The 17,208-nt window shown below is 41.3% G+C and overlaps 1 protein-coding gene across 1 annotated transcript in view; it reads left to right on the forward strand.

Annotated features, from left to right (window-relative positions):
* Positions 1-3,825: 3,825 nt before the first annotated feature.
* Positions 3,826-17,208, forward strand: part of LOC106574298 (low-density lipoprotein receptor-related protein 1B) — a 133,531-nt gene continuing 120,148 nt past the window's right edge. The window contains exons 1-6 of the mRNA XM_082962410.1: positions 3,826-3,895; positions 11,112-11,348; positions 12,104-12,284; positions 13,377-13,596; positions 15,988-16,087; positions 17,042-17,158. Coding sequence (XP_082818536.1) covers positions 3,826-3,895; positions 11,112-11,348; positions 12,104-12,284; positions 13,377-13,596; positions 15,988-16,087; positions 17,042-17,158 — 925 coding nt within the window. The remainder of the gene's footprint in view (positions 3,896-11,111; positions 11,349-12,103; positions 12,285-13,376; positions 13,597-15,987; positions 16,088-17,041; positions 17,159-17,208) is intronic.

A 17,208-nucleotide genomic window follows, 5' to 3' on the forward strand; every position in this document is an offset into this window, starting at 1 on the left:
GGGCAAAATAATCAGAACAGGTGTCATTGGTACAGACACTGGCCTGGGGATATGTATACAAGAGACAAATCCGTGAGCTAAATTTGTCTCCAAATCCCAATTTTTTAAGAACAGCAAATAGGTTCTCCCATTCAATTCTGTCGAATGCCTTCTCTGCGCCAAGGGAGATAACCACCTCAGGGGAGTTGGAGAATTGTTCAGAATAAATAATGTTAAACAGCGTCCAAATGTAAAAAAATGAATAACTGTCCATTATAAAGCCGGTTTGTTCCTGTGATATAAGTCCTGGTAAGACTACTTCCAGATGCCTCACTATCACCTTCACCAGCACTTTTACATCCACATTAAGGAGGCTTAGGGGCCTAAATGAAGGACAGGAACTGGGGTCTTTCTAAGGAGAAGCGCTATTGAAGCCTTTCTTAGGGTAGGTGGCAACGAGCCACGTTCAAGTGACTCATTATACATAGATAAAAATAAAGGGGCTAACTTGGTATTGAATTTTTTGAAGAACTCAGTTGGAAACCCATCAGGCCCCAGAGCCTTGCTGCTCTGCATTGACTTGATAGACTGAATAACTTCTTCAAGGCTGAGAGAGGAATCAAGGTCATTTGCAGTTTCAGCCTCAACTGTGGGAGTCTCCAGTTCACCCAAAAATGTAGTCTTATTAGCAGTATCTGATGGAAATTCAGATGTATACAGGGAGGAATAGAAAGACTTGAAGGTGTCATTGATCCCCGTAGGGTCAGAAATCAAGCTATGAGAGGAATCTTTAATTTGGGGAATCAGACGAGTAGCAGCTCTGCGTTTTAATTGGTGTGCGAGCAGACGACTTGCCCTGTCGCCATGTTCATTGTAGGTACCACGTGAATGCAATAGTAACCGTTCCGCGTCTGTAGTGGACAAGAGATTGAATTCAGATTGTAAGTTCAAGCGTTGCTTATATAGCTCTGGGGATGGCGTCAGGGCATATTGATGGTCTAGGTCAAGGATGACGTTAGAGTTCTTCTAGTTTAGCTTTCCGAGTTTTGTTTAAATGAGAAGAGTAATAAATAGTACTCCTCTAAGATAGGCCTTAAGTGATTCCCATAAGAGAGAATGAGAGGTTGAGCTTGTCTGATTTGAAAAAAGAAAATTATCAATAGAAGTGGAGATAACGTTACAGAAGTCTGCGTCAGACAGGAGAAGAGAATTGAATCTCCAACAGAGAAGAGTACGAGTTTGTCCTGATAGGATTATGTCGAGGACTTATTTCCCTCATTAAAATGAAAATCAATTTAAAATATTTTTGACATGCGTTTTTCTGGATTTTTTTGTTGTTATTCTGTCTCTCACTGTTCAAATAAACCTACCATTAAAATGATAGACTGATCATTTCTTTGTCAGTGGGCAAACATACAAAATCAGCAGGGGATCAAATACTTTTTTCCCTCACTGTACCACCAGTAGTGAAATACATTTGAAAAGGCATTCACAAAACGGTAAAGTAGATCAACAGATCAACCAAAACAAAGACCCCATAACAGTGAAACGATACTGTCCTGACTCAGGGAGTCTTCAATCAGTGCAACACGTACAATGTGTCCCACAGTATGCTACCCTGTTACAAAAAAGAAAAGGGGCCAAGTGTCTGTACGTCTACGAATGATCAATAGGGCGTAATAAAGTGGTGAAAAGTCATTCAAAATTCCTTCAGCCTAGACGAAGGAAAGCTCTGCTGAGTGGCAATGGTAGGTGTAATTTCCGAGACCAGAATCGTACGGAGGTTCTAAAGATCTGTGGGAAGTGTGACCGCATGAGGCTCTGTAACAGTTGGACTGGAGTTGGCGCCATTACCATTCACGTTTGTCACCGCGGTTGAAACGCTAGTTACAGGTCTTCTGCTCCTCAGATCGTGTGACATTTGAATCAAAAAGGTAACTTACAAACTCACCAGTCAAATATGATATGTTAAAAAGTGGAATGCAAAGTACAAATTTGGCAAAATGAACTAATCCATAGGAGCCACATCCATGAGCTTCTTCTCCATTCAAATGCTAAACCAGAGAGCCATAGTTGTGGTGTGTTGGCGTTCTATCCAATATATACAAAAATCTGGACTAGTTTAAATTTACAGATTATGTTCTGGAAAAAGTTAAGTTTAAGTGAAAATATAGTGAAAGGTCAAGTAACGCTAGGCATTATTTGCCTCTCTTATTCCTGATAATGTTGTTTGACTGTGAAACAGGCCATGAAACAAGACACCTGACAGTGTGTGAACCTCCCCTGCGCTCCGCTGCCATGGCACTGTGGTAAATTTACAGCCACATAACTCACACAGTGAATCCTCAAGGTGATTCCGCCACCGTCGTGCTCCACTAACCAGAGACCAGACACAGGACCAGACACAGGTGTTTGCTATGGGAATCAGTAAACAAGATATAGAGCTGTCGGGTCTGCCTGGGGTTGATGGGGCTGCTGAGGTCTGGGATGCTGGCCCGCTGAGGTGATCCATCTCACCACCAGGAGGGGGTCACTATGATCTACTGTACCTTTACAACAACACTGAGCAAAAGCTCCCCAGTCTCCACAAGCACCCATACAATTCCTCACAGCAGTGGAGCCCTTACCCACATCCATGTCCATCTATGTGGGGGACCATCACCATCTCTGTGGGGAGTACAGACGATGGGAATTGGGGGACAGCCATATTACTCAAATACCACCAGAACAGCAATATTGCTTTTCACAGAAGGAAAAGTTGTTATGAGTTCTGGTCGACTCCCTAGTGGTCCTGGTGAGGCATCATGGGAGAATGAAGAGGCTGTTTGTAATCAGTGGGAGATGGGATAGAGCTGACCTCGAAATGTTTCAGTACAGAAAGGAGTGTGTTTAAAAGCTAGACTTGCATCAAAGTGAATGCATGTAAGTTGAAGTGAAGTTCACTGACTAATTGATTTATTAATGCTGTGTGTGATGGCTCTAGCGATCTAGCCTGCTTGACATAAATAGATATAACTCTGCTTCACACTCACAAGGTTAGCCGCTGACAGGTTTATGAGGAAATAAACGCTTTTGAATGATATTTTGGCTATTGAAGTCATTGCAATTTGTGGCAGTGGCGCATGTTTTGCAAGAATATAAATCACTGACATTTTTCCACCAATCAATAAATACAAAATAGGTGTAGAGAGATGCTGACAGAACAGCAGGAAGCCTGTGTGTCCCAAATGGCACCCTATTCCCTATATAGTGCACTACTTTTGACCAGGGCTCTGGTCAAAATTAGTGTAGTACAGTATATAGGGAATAGGGTACAGGCCATTTGGGATGTAGCCTTGGACAGCTCTCTGACTGATGAATGTGATTAAGAGCTGTTATTGCTGTTGGAGGAAGTGATGAATTTCATACAATGGACCTTACATTTCTACTTAACTGTTTTCCTGTTGACAGTAACCTTGAGGTAGCGTCTAATTCGGAGAAATGTATCAACATAAGCAGCTTTTAAACAGCAATTAACTTTCTGAAATCGCTGTGAAATAAATCATCCACACCAAATGATAAACAGCTAATTTATTTTAAAAGGGTTTCTATGCCCACTTTTCACACCTCTTCCCCTTCTGCTGGCAGTAAGAAAGGAAATGTCATTTCAACTTAGAAACTTCAAGTCTGAAGCCCAGAGACATTAGTGATGTATTAACATGACATAACACCTGTCATTGCCATTTCCACAGCAATGTCAACCACCTATACACAACAAAAGGGTATATTTCCATGGGTTTTTTACTTTGTCTTCCAGAACTCCAGCCAAAGTGCCAAGAGTTGTTGTGTCAGTACGGCTGTGTCAAAATGAGAAACGTGACGTTCTGCTTCTGTGCTGATGGCTTCGAGGTGGAACAGGATGGTCGAGCCTGCAGAGGTAAGGACCGACAGCCAACAAGGCTATTCATCTAAATCAAAAGGAGGGGTGGTGGATATTGACAAACGGATGACAAAAAAAGAATGGTAGCTCTTTTAAGTTTGACCATACAGTAAGTCAAATTTGGATCATTCTGGAATAGCTGCTAAATGGACACACATATATTGTACACTTTATGTGTGAAGGTGACTCTTTTGAGGTGTCTTTTTGGGGGCGCATTAAACCAGGTTTATGTACCAGAAAGTATTCAGACTCCTTCCCTTTTTCCACATTTTGTTACGTTACAGCCTTATTATATCATCAATCTACACACAATACCACATAATGACAAAGCGAAAACAGGTTTTAGAAATTTAAAAAACGAAAATACCTTATTTACAAAAGTATTTAGACCCTTTGCTATGAGACTCGAAATTGAGCTCAGGTGCATCCTGTTCCATTGATCATCCTTGAGATGTTTCTACAACTAGATTTGAGTCCACCTGTGGTAAATTAAATTGATTGGACATGATTTGGAAAGGCACACACCTGTCAACACTGTCAACTGCACTGTCAACTGCAGTTGACAGTGCATGTCAGAGCAAAAACCAAGCCATGAGGTCAAAGGAATTGTCAGTAGAGCTCAGAGACAGGATTGTGTCGAGGCACAGATCTGGGGAAGGGTACAAAAACACTTCTACAGCATTGAAGGTCCCCAAGAACACAGTGGCATTCTTAAATGGAAAAGGTTTGGAACCACCAAGACTCTTCCTCTTCTATTTCTAAAATCCTGTTTTTGCTTTGTCATTATGGGGTATCGTGTGTAGATTGATGAGGGAAAAACAATGTAATCCCTTTTAGAATAAGGCTGTAAAGTAGCAAAATGTGGAAAAGGTCAAGGGGTCTGAATACTTTCCGAATGCACTGTATTTAGGTCCTTTTTTAACTGCACTTAGTTTCTAACAACTTCTTGTCCTCACTGTAGATCACGACGACTGCGCAGTATATGATACATGTAGCCAGACCTGTATGAACACCTTTGGATCATATAGATGTAGCTGTACAGATGGATACATCCTACAACCCAACAGAAGGTCCTGTAAAGCCAAGACCGGTAAGATGAATGATGTATCATGGATTTAGTATGCAGCATGTCTTTGATGGAGAGGTTTTTCCTCTAGAATGTGTTGTTTCATGAAGTAAACCAAGGGTTTCCATCTAATCAATATGAATTGAACTTTATATTGAAGACTCATCTGGTGAACATTTATAGCCGACCTGTAACACAACCTGAGCTATTTAATGTCTACATGTCTTTGCTGTTCTGTGTTACTTTGCCCCTTAGGGCAAACATAATGTGATGATTCAATCAGGTAACTTTACAATTGTTGCAGATAGTACAAGAGGGATGTTAAAGAGACACTTAAGGATTTTGGCAATGAAGCCATTTATCTTCTTCCCCAGAGTCAGATGAACTCGTGGATACCATTTTTATAGAGGTGTGCCAATGCTAACTGACTAGCATTACTTCCATTTCTCAAGTACTGTGTGAGCTAAACTTTCCTTAGAGTGGTAAATCACACTCTTCATGGATGAATAGAAGTCCAGGCCACGCACGCACCCCCCCCCCCACACACACACACACACACACACACACACACACACACACACACACACACACACACACACACACACACACACACACACACACACACACACACACACACACACACACACACACACACACCTCCTTACATTTCACATACTTTCAGCACCCATATGTCTCCCAGGTCAGTAACAGTTGTAAAACACCCGGTGACAATCCTTTGTTTTCTTTCCTGCTGGATATACAGTAGTGGGCTACCCCTTAGAAAGAGATCTACAGTAGTGGGCTATCCCTTAGAAAGATATCAACAGTAGTGGGCTATCCCTCAGAAAGAGATCTACAGTAGTGGGCTATCCCTTAGAAAGAGATTGACAGTAGTTGTTTTTCCCTTTTGATGTAGTCCGTAAATAATGGAACCTAAACAGTGACTGGACATTAGCAGCAATTGTGAAAGTGGCAGTAAATTCAAAATCCCAAACTAGCTGAATAGTGGACTACTAACATTTTAACATGCTGCTTGCACTGTAATGGTCAAAGCTATATAGACACCTGTAAAAGCTTGTCTATATCAATTTGTTATAGAGAATTAATCAGAGATTTGTGGAAACAAATGAATGTTTACCTGATGGGTCATTAGCAGCAAGCAACCTCATTCAGATGCTCTGTTTGAACGTTACTACTGTTGGATTGTGTCCTGTAAGTATCCTTTAAGAATTTATGGATGGATACTAATTTCAGTCTCTCTCTCTCTCTCTCTCTCTCTCTCTCTCTCTCTCTCTCTCTCTCTCTCTCTCTCTCTCTCTCTCTCGCTCTCTCTCCTCTCTCTTCTCTCTCCTCTATCTCGCTCTCTCTCTTCTCTCTCTCTTCTCTCTCTCTCTCTCTCTCTCTCTCTCCTCTCTCCTCTCTCTCTCTCTTCTCTCTCTCTCTCTCTCTCTCTCCTCTCTCTCTCTCCTCTCTCCTCTCTCTCTTCCCTCTCTCTCAGATCCTGGGGACAGACCACCTGTGTTGCTGATTGCGAGTACAGAACATATCACAGTCACACACCTCAATGGGTCTTCTATACCCAACCTAAAGCCATTGGATACTAATCAGACGATTCACACATTGGATTTCTATTACAAGGAGGAATCATTATGTTGGATCTCCTCTACGAACTCCAACGGTCAGCTTTGGTGTGCCACAATGACAAAGTTAAAAGGCTTTTCACAGATGCGAAGCGTAAGGATAGGAGAGAATCTAGAGAGTAAGTTTCGTTCCAAATGATGTAGAAATACTGATCATAAGGGTTTGGATGTTGCTGCCCTAACAAAAAAGTTTGCTCTTGTCACAATGTCTTTGTTATTATGGACTTTTTTTCATTTGGTTGTAGATGTGGAACATTTTGCCATAGACTGGCTCACAAGAAACATTTACTTTGTGGATAGAGTAAGTGAAAGAATATATGTCTGCAATGAACAAGACGACACATGTGTCACAGTAGTCGATCTCGATCTACAGAACCCTGGTGGAATTGCTCTAGACTCATTGATGGGGTAAGTTGAGAAATTGAGAAATGTATCTTGTGCAAGGTTTTTCAGTCTTTAAATATGCCTCAGCTTGTCATCAGCTGCTGTACTGGTACCAACACATATTTTTCGGTTTGATTTAAGGTTCATTGTAGTGGAACCATATGATATATTTTCATTTTCTAAAAGCAGCAACAGACACCACTATATTTAATTTCAAATTCTACAGATGTTTTACATATATATCTTTTTTTACTTTAAATCAAACTGACTCAGCTCACAACATTTGACAACTCAATTTTAGCAGACCTGTATTTGTATGTGACGCAGAGCTGTATCAGCTGTCAAAACTGAGTGCCACTGTCAGCTGAAAAAGAAACTATGAGTGTGTCCTAAATGGCACTCTGTTCTCTATATAGTGCACTACTTTTGACCAGAGCCCTATGGGCCTCAGTAAAAAAAATGTGCGCTGTATAGGGAATATGATGCTGTTTGAGACAGTCTATGTTAAGGCTTAGACTTCCAAACCTGTGGTATTCCTGACTTGGATTTAAGTGGCTCCTGCACCTTAGCAGTCAGTTGCTGTCAGGAGAATGTGTTATCTTCCCGTGCCACTCACATGCAACAGAGTTGCTTTGACATCATCAAAGTGAGCGGGGTTAATATCCCAGGACCGATGTGTTCAATTATAGATGCGATATTGCTTCAGGGGAAAACGACTCCCTGCTACTCCCATGATATCTGTCAGATGACAAAGGGAATGTAGACAGGTACTATCTAAGGATTCCATGTATTTCCAATGGATTCCACTTGAGTTAACTTAAAATGTTATAGTGTTGTGCTAAAATGGATTTGGATTGTAGAAATGAATGAAAGGCGTGTAGCGATATTGTCTCAGTCTGATGTGATCTGATACATTTGTTTTGCATAGACCAATTACATTTTTCAAATTAGTAATTTTAGGGTTGATACATTTTTAATAGATTAATCATACTGGGTCTCATCAAAAACAAGTGAAGGGTGAAGGTAAACTCTACATGCAGTCATATTTCTGTTCTGAAGCTCAGTGTTGAAAAGAGCCTTGATGCTGAAATAAGTAATTGGCATGGTGCATTTGGTTGACTGCATTTAGAATAGCTTTCTGATTGGTGGCATTGATTTATTTAATTACAAAACACTACTTAACTGTTCGAATGAGCTTTCAAATATGGTTGAAGGAAAACCATCAATTTGTAGCACAACATTGCATGTGACAAATTTTGCATGTGACTGGCGTGTGAAATAGGAATCACAAGGAGGGACCGTTTCTATTGTGATTCCACAGTTGATTTCTCCACAACACCTTTTCCCTTCTGTTTATGGGACAGTGCACATTATTCAATGTTTCAGGTTCAACATGATAAGGTTAAAGTATCGGAGTTAGCAACAAAGCTAATTTCCATCCAATAGTCCAAACTGTAGGGCTACTGTACATTGATTCTCAATTGTGGTATGATTCTATAAAAACAGTTTAATACCCTGGGATTCAACTTGCTTTTCAGGAAAATGTTCTTTACGGATTTGGGGAGTACAGCCAAGTTGGAACAGTGCAATATGGACGGCACTAACAGGACCAGGATAGTGGAGAGCAGAATAGAGAAGCCCACAGCTGTTACTCTAGACCTGGTTAGAAAGCTGGTCTACTGGGCAGATGCTGCCCTGGACTATATCGAAGTGGTGGATTACAATGGGAACAACCGGCACACTGTTATCCATGAAAGCTCTGTAAGTACAGCGTGTGACAGTTGTTATCCTATGATCTTCCCATTTCCAATGTTCAATAATTCTTTGTTTCAGAGAGACCATATAATATTTTATCAAAGGGCATACCAGTTGGTCTCACTTTAGTGGTGCTTCGTGAGGATTCAATAAGATAGTCCAAATGAGCTAAGCTTTTGTTAAGTAGTGGAGTGGATATATCCCCTAGCCACAGCCTTTTCCAATGGATTAGAATGGAGTGGAAGAGCAGGCCCAGCTAGCACATTTGGTTCCCATTGGTTCTGGGAACGAAGCCATAAGTGAAAATGTTTCTTCTTCTGGGGACACACATTTTTAGGTTGCAGGAAGGTTCTGAGAATGTTTTCAAACTTATAGGTTATTTGAAGGTAATTAGGTTAACTGTTTTGAACTCGAAGCACAGATAGGACATGCAAACACATTTATTTTTTATTGTGGCACGGCATCGGTGACATTCAAACCGTTGATCTTCTGTGTTTCAATCCATGGAATTATTCCACTGTGCAACCAGGATCTAGCTACTGTAGCACACCATGCTTTTTTTTTAGCTCAATATTAGCTGTTGATTTTAGTCTATTCAAACAGACCCCATTTCTAAGAAAACAAGCACTCATTAAGATCAGGTGTGGCCAATTACACAGCTGAACACACTTAACAAGATAGAGGGCAGAGAGTTTTGTTGACGCTGAGAACGGAATGTATATGTTGAATAACATGCTCAGAACGTTCTTTGAACATTACTAATGTTTTCTTGGGGTTTTCATGGAAAGTTTTCTTAATGTTCTGAGAACATGACTTTAAATAGAACCATGAGGAAACCTGTAGAAAACATTATGCTGAAGTACTGAAATTCCCACAGAAAAGCATTGTTTCTTCACATTCTCTGAACAATTTGAGAACATTACTTGAAATAGAACCATGAGGAAACGTTATGCTGATGTACAGAAATTCCTACCTAAGAAACATATGTTCTCAGAATGTTATGTGCTAGCTGGGTATCCTGCACCATTCCAAGAATGTTGTTGGAATCAGTGGAGGCTGCTGAGGACAGGACAGCTCATAATAATGTCAGGAATGGAATTCCACCTATTCCGCTCCAGCCATTACCACAAGCCTGTCCTCCTCAGTTAACGTGCCACCAACCTCCTGTTGTTGGAATATTGTATGTAAATCAACCATAGGACAACCACGCTCTCACCAAGCTCTAAGGAACATAGGATTCTCAGAACGTTATGTGCTAGCTGGGGGCAAAGGTGTTTACCTGAGATGAATGAGACATATACATGTAGGCTAGCGTTGCTCTATAGCACTGTGCTCCTCCTTCCTCTTGTCACACTGCTCTCTTTGTCTTCCAGTTGCTGCACCTCCATGGATTATCACTCTTTGAAGATTATTTGTTTGCAACTCGCACCGAGCCCTCTAAAGGAACAAAAGTGGACATTTTACAGATAAATCGGTTTAACGTAGCAGATGTTCAAACTATAACCACCGTGGAGAATTCCGTGGGAATACGTGTTTACCAAAAACTCACCCAACCATCAGGTAAAAAGCAAATATAGTGTTTCTTGCATGTGTAGAAGATAGCTGTGTGTGTGTTTGTGTGTGTGTGTGTGTGTGTGTGTGTGTGTGTGTGTGTGTGTGTGTGTGTGTGTGTGTGTGTGTGTGTGTGTGTGTGCGCGTGCGTGAAGTGTGTGTGTGTGTCGTGTGTCTGGTATCTACCCTCGTCTCCTAACTCTCTGCAGTCAGGACTCATGCGTGTGATCCCGATCCCTCTGGAAGAAAAGGAGGATGCTCTCACATGTGTCTGCTCAGTGGAAGTTACAAATCCCGATCCTGTCGCTGTGGAACAGGCTTTGTACTGGGAAGTGACAGAAAATCCTGCAAGAGTAAGTTCATATTAGGACATATTATGTCATATGTTGACGGTCATAGTGTCAGTCAGGGGCAAAGTAACTTCTATAATTAGTGACAGCGCCCACGCGAACAAAATGCCTGCAACTTTGCTCTAGTGCGTTCCTCTGTCAGGTCTACTGAACATCACATTTAGTCAACCCAATGCTTACCGTTAACTTTGTCTCAAGCGTTGCTTTGGCACAGACTTTGGAGAAAGGGATTGATTGATTTGATAAGGTTTAATCAGCAGAACTAATTCTTGCTTTAATTTAGGTCATTGCAATTAGCTTATTATTCTTGTCTTAGGATACATTTTTTCAAATAGTTTAATTTCCTGTGTTGGTTGGAAGAAAAGCGAATAATGTCAATGAATTATACACTGGCAGTGATCAGGGTAATCTTCATAACACTTCCTATAAGCACCCTCTTCATAATGCATTATAACCTCCCTCTGCAGAGCCTATGAATGAGGTATTCCTGTTCTACGGACGAGGGAGGCCCGGTGTCATCCGAGGCCTGGACCTGAATAGCAAGTCGGAGGCTGAGCACATGGTACAGATTGACAATCTTGTAAACCCTCGGGCGATCGGCTTCCATGCAGAGACCAGCCACATATACTTTGCCGACACAACCAGCTTTCTGATTGGCCGACAAAGACTGGATGGGACCAATCGAAAAACGATCCTTAAAGATGGTCAGTGCATTCAGATGGTTCTGTTTGTTAGGTAACAACTTCAAGTAACCTTTAGATGAGATATTCCAGTCACTACAGTCCCTGGTTCGAATCCAGGCTGTATCACATCCGGCTGTGATTGGGAGTCCCATATGGCGGCGCACAATTGGCCCAGCATCGTCTGTGTTTGGCCTGGATAGGCCGTCATTGTAAATAAGAATTTGTTCTTATCTGACTTGCCTAGTTAAATTTAAAAAATAGATATATAATTTGGCCCATGCTTTGGTTGAGAGTTTCCATTTAGAAGGGGTGTAAACTTATCTAGTCTCGTTAGCATATTTTCTCATACAACTTCTCCAGAACATAATCGAGCATCTGATGCAATTACGCAAGATTTTAGTTCTGGGATTATGTGAGTATAGAAGTCCTACGTCTTCTTTACATCCCGACTGTAGCATGTACCTTTACACCTCTGTACACAAATTAATCATAGGTTATTCATACTTTAAAAGGTCTTAAAGTTGTGTCCCCAAATTAGGTCAGTCTCTAATACCCAAAAGCTTTCTGTGTAAGCAGCATTATTTTGGATGGCTATTGTGTTGTGTATGATTAATATATCTGCTACAGTAGATTCTAGAACAATGCTTTGGGGTTTCGATTCCATTAACGAGGATCTGGAGACAGTGATAGATTACGCTCCTGCAGGGATGATCAAGCAGAGGATAACAACAGCATACTCTATGCATTACATTTTTTTTACTCACATCCTGTCCTAGACCTTGATAACGTGGAGGGGATCTCAGTGGACTGGATAGGAAACAACTTGTACTGGACAAATGACGGATACAGGAAAACAATCAACATTGCCAGATTGGAGAAGGCTGCACAAACAAGGAGAACTCTGTTAGAAGGAGATATGTCTCACCCCAGAGCAATCGTGGTGGACCCTCTGCACAGGTGAGTGTGTCTTTTGCAGTTGACACCCTGATAAGGTCACCTTATGTAGTGACGTTTCAATAGATACTGGTTTGTACATAAGATGCTAGGACCCAATTTTTGGTACTGTTTTGAGTAAATCGACTCTCGATTCAATCCGTGATAGACCTGTGTTATAGCACGCTTGACATTTAAAGGTCATTTTCACTTGAGACGACATATGCAGCGTTTACCTGAATGCGGTCTCGGCAAATGCTGAAACGTTGACAAAGTGCGATTGGTTGAATTGCGGCCTAAATCTCCATCTGAGGAAAGGAGCTGAGTTTGGACACAGTTTCCGGTCAGTTAATTATAAGAATGAGCTTAAAGGTGAGATGGAGACTGAAATGCTGTGAATTGCTTCTCTGGGAAAAAATGTAAGTAGTGTGTTGCTTTCTGGTATGAGAGGCTTAACAGTCTCAGAGCAGACTAGCCTGCTGCTGCTTTTCGGGAACTTTAGAGTGATTTGATATTCACACATTTGGTGTCATGTCTTAAAAAATATATATATACCCTGAGTATACCAAACATTAGGAACACCTTTTGCCCTTAGAACAGCCTCAATTCGTCGGGGCATGGACTATACAAGGTATTGTAAGTGTTCCGCAGGGATGCTGGCCCATGTTGACTCCAATGCTTCCCACAGTTGTGTCAAGTTAGCTGGATGTCCAGCTAACTTGGGTGGTTGACGATTCTTGATACACACGGGAAACTATTGAGCATGAAAAATCCAGCAGCATTGCAGTTCTTGACACAAGCCGGTACGCCTGACACCTTCTACCATACCCCGTTCAAAGGCACTTCAATCTTTTGTCTTGCCCATTCACCCAATAAATGGCACACATACACAATCCATGTTTCAACTGTCTCCCCTCCATCTACACTTATTGAAGCAGATCTAACAAGTGACATAGATAAGGGATCATAGCTTTCTCCTGGATTCACCAATTCAGTCTATGTCTTCGAAAGAGCAGGTGTTCTTAATGTTTTGTATACTCAGTATTATTTGGGCTAAATGATCTATCTCTCGATGCTAAACCATCATATTGATAATTCATTTTGTCTGGTTTTCAGCTGGATGTACTGGACAGACTGGGAGGAGGACGAGGTGAACGATAGTGTTGGCAAGATAGAGAAAGCCTGGATGGATGGATCCCACCGGCAGGACTTTGTCACTTCTGACATCCTGTGGCCTAACGGACTCACTTTAGACCATGGCTCCAGTAACATGTACTGGTGCGACGCTTATTATGACCACATAGAGAAAATCTCCCTCGACGGTACCCACAGAACGGTTAGTAAATGAGTGAGTGTTCTTTTCTACTGATTAAGACTATACAATCAACAAATATGCATAGTAACATTTTGAATATGTACATTTATTTTCAATATTTGTATGGTTGCAAATACATGACTTCATCAGAAAAAAGTCGCTTTTAACTGTGAATTATTGTCTAACATGTTCTTTGTTTCTTTTATCCAAAGGTGGTGTATAACGGAAAAGAATTAAACCATCCCTTTGGCATTTCCCTGCACCAGAATTCCATTTTCTGGACAGATTACATGAACGCCTCTATTTTCCAACTGGACTTGCAGTCAGGGCAGGTTGCTCTTATGAGAAGTGAGAAACCCCCTCTTTTTGGGCTATCTGTGTACGATGCTCAAAGGCAGCAAGGTAAATACACAATCACACTATCATTGTCAAGCACCAAAACGATTTAAATACAAGACTGGCTCACTTTTTGTAATATAAACATATAAGAGACTAGGGGATATAATCATTATGTACAGTACAGGATCACTGTTTCTCTCAACCCTCTGAAACCAGTTTTTTCTCCAGCCAGGGGTTTTGATATGCATAACAGTTAATAAATCAGGAGATTTTTCTCTTTTAGCATATTTTATATGCCACAACTCAGGCTCCCAACAGTAGGGGGTCAGGCATATTTTAGTATATCTGGTGCTACCCCTCTCTAACAACCAAACCTCTCATAGCCATGGAGGACGAGTCATGTACAAAGAGAGACCAATGATTGATTAAATGAGAATTGAAGCTGAGGCTGTCCTCAAATGTACACCAACTCTAATCCTTTAAGAGCTACGTATAGTAACCCCAGGCCATGTTTTCAGACTCAGCTGCACATTGAAGCACCTGTCTGTACTGTCTCTCACTAGCCCGAAAGGAACGCTGAACTCAGCTGGGTGCCACCCACCTCAGCCTTTACAGCGTCTTCATATGCCTTCTTTGACCTCAGCCTTCATCCCTTCTTTTTACCACCCTTCATATCCCCCTCTCCAAATACAGTTTCATCGACTTCAAGGGGGATGTCAAAGGATCTGTCAGACACATTGTTCCGTTTTCATCTGATGTCGTCGCTCAGACTTTTTATAGCAGCGGTGTATGGATGATTCTGTCTTTGGCTGAGCCATGTAAACAGTCACTCTGCCTGGCATGCGGATAGGAATATAGACATATGGCCGTTTTAATCTATGAACGTTTTTGAATAGAGTATTTGGTACAATAGCGTCATTGCAACTAGGATCATATATCTGTTAGTATTACAGGTTTGAGTTATGTTATTGTCTTCCTAATAGGTTGCATTGTAAAGGCTACAGCTGCCAAAAATGATCAAATTTAGCCTACTGTGGTTTATCTAATTGATCTTTAGGTGACAATGCGTGTGGGGTTAATAATGGTGGCTGCGGTAGCCTGTGTCTGGCCATTCCCGGTAGCAGAGTGTGTGCCTGCGCTGATAACCAGTACCTGGACAAGAATAACCTCACCTGCTCCTGTAAGCCCTGTCAAATACACTCTTATCTCAAACATACGAGGCCTGGTCAGCCTGACACTCCACATCAATGACCAAGGCAATCAATAGGAATAATGACAGCAGATATGATATGGTCATGTAGAACTCAATATCCCAGTATTGATTTTCAATGCCAGCATATAACATAAAATAAATGTTTCCACAGTTGTGGCTCTTTTGAGGAATATGTTCTGCAGAGTGTGAAGGTGGGCCAGCAAGTGGATGTATGTATGTGTGTGTGTGTGTGTGTGCTTGCAGCCACATTGGGAGATTCAGGGGACCATGGGGAGCCACAGAGATGTGGGAATGAAGAGTTCCAGTGTAGGAACCAGCGTTGTGTCCAGGCCTCCTGGAAATGTGATGGGGACCATGACTGTTTGGATGGAAGTGATGAGGAACCGTACATCTGCTGTAGGGGTCTTATTCTGCATGTTAGAACAATTAGATATCATTTTGCATTCATGGAGAATAGGACATGTCCCAGAGACATATTAACATTTAAAAAAATATATATATTAATTAAGTTGAAATTCACAAATTAACAACATACATCATCTATGCAAGACTGAAATTGCTAGGCTGACTTTTTTTTTGTCATGCTTTCTAGCTATCTATCCAATGTCTATGATCAAATCAAATACATTTTTATTTGTCACATGCGCTAAATACAACAGGTGTAGACCTTACAGTGAAATGCTTACTTACAAGCCCTTAACCAACAATGCAGTTTTAAGAAAAATACCTAAAGAAAAATAAGAAATAAAAGTAACAAATAATGAACATTAATATGAATGCATGACAGCTTACATCAAAGACTAAATATCAAAGCAGTTTTGCCCATCATTACAGATAATCGTAGTTGCCCTGCGGATCAGTTCAAGTGTCTGAACAACCGCTGCATCCCCAAGAGGTGGCTCTGTGACGGGACCAACGACTGTGGGAACAACGAGGACGAGTCCAACTTCACCTGCTCTGGTATGCTGCTGTCTGCTCTACTTAGAGGCCCATCTAGCTCATATGGACCGGCTGCCAGATTCCATGTTGTAGAACAAACTTGGGTGATCTCCAAGTTTCTCTAACAAGATAGTCATTTGGGAGAGGTTCTGTCAGAGCAGAGGCCATTAGAGAATACACTGAGAGGAGAAGACAACTCTTACAAGACTTATACATACACTACTGCAAGATTTCCCGTGTTGGTGGGGGACGCGTATGTCATAGATTCCCAATGGCCTCTGTGCTACTGCACATCATGAATGTATCTATATACTGGGATAATTCATCATTTTCTCTATCCAGAAGACTTGATTAGGATATGCACACCTCCTCTGGGGGACATAGGGTGGTTTTGTTAGGGGATGTAGATGAGAAATGTTTTTGTTTCACTTCATCCTTATAAATGAGTTTCAGTTGCCAGATGTTGACACAATGCCAGATCCTGGACACGGATAGGATGATTCCATAAGAAAGAAAATGGTGATTTTATATGGACGATATCCTGGTTTCACGTTTTTACGTTCACTTTTTGATCTCTGTGAATAAATGGATTTTCTGTGAATAGATAGCGAGCCAATTCTCTAGGACGACCAGTCACGGAGAAACCAAATACAGATGCTTTAGCGCTAAAGAAAATATATCTAACACACATGGTCTGTTGGCTATCTATGTAGAATCAAATGTTCCAAAACACATAACATGAACAGTAAATGCAAAATATTAGACATTACTTTAAAAAGTCACATACTATAATGATATATATTCACTCACTGAAATAGCCTAGGCCTAGTCGATTCACTTTATTTAAGTACTTATTGAGACCATACTGGTAATGAAAAGCGCTAATGTAAATGATGCATAATAGAAAAACTGAACTTTTCTAACGAAGTTCAGTGTAATACAATTCTGTTTTATTATTACTATTAATGTTTTCAGCGGGATCATGCCGAGCGGACCAGTTCTCCTGTGAGAACGGGAGATGCATCCCAGAGTCCTGGCGCTGTGACAGGGATGACGACTGTGGGGACCACTCTGATGAGACCGCCTCTTGTGGTGAGCTTCTGGACAAGTTTCCAATTGGCTCATTCATCCCCCCCCTCCTC

Source organism: Salmo salar, chromosome 16 (assembly GCF_965601325.2).
Source record: "Salmo salar chromosome 16, fSalSal1, whole genome shotgun sequence".
In the NCBI taxonomy this organism is placed as follows: domain Eukaryota; kingdom Metazoa; phylum Chordata; class Actinopteri; order Salmoniformes; family Salmonidae; genus Salmo; species Salmo salar.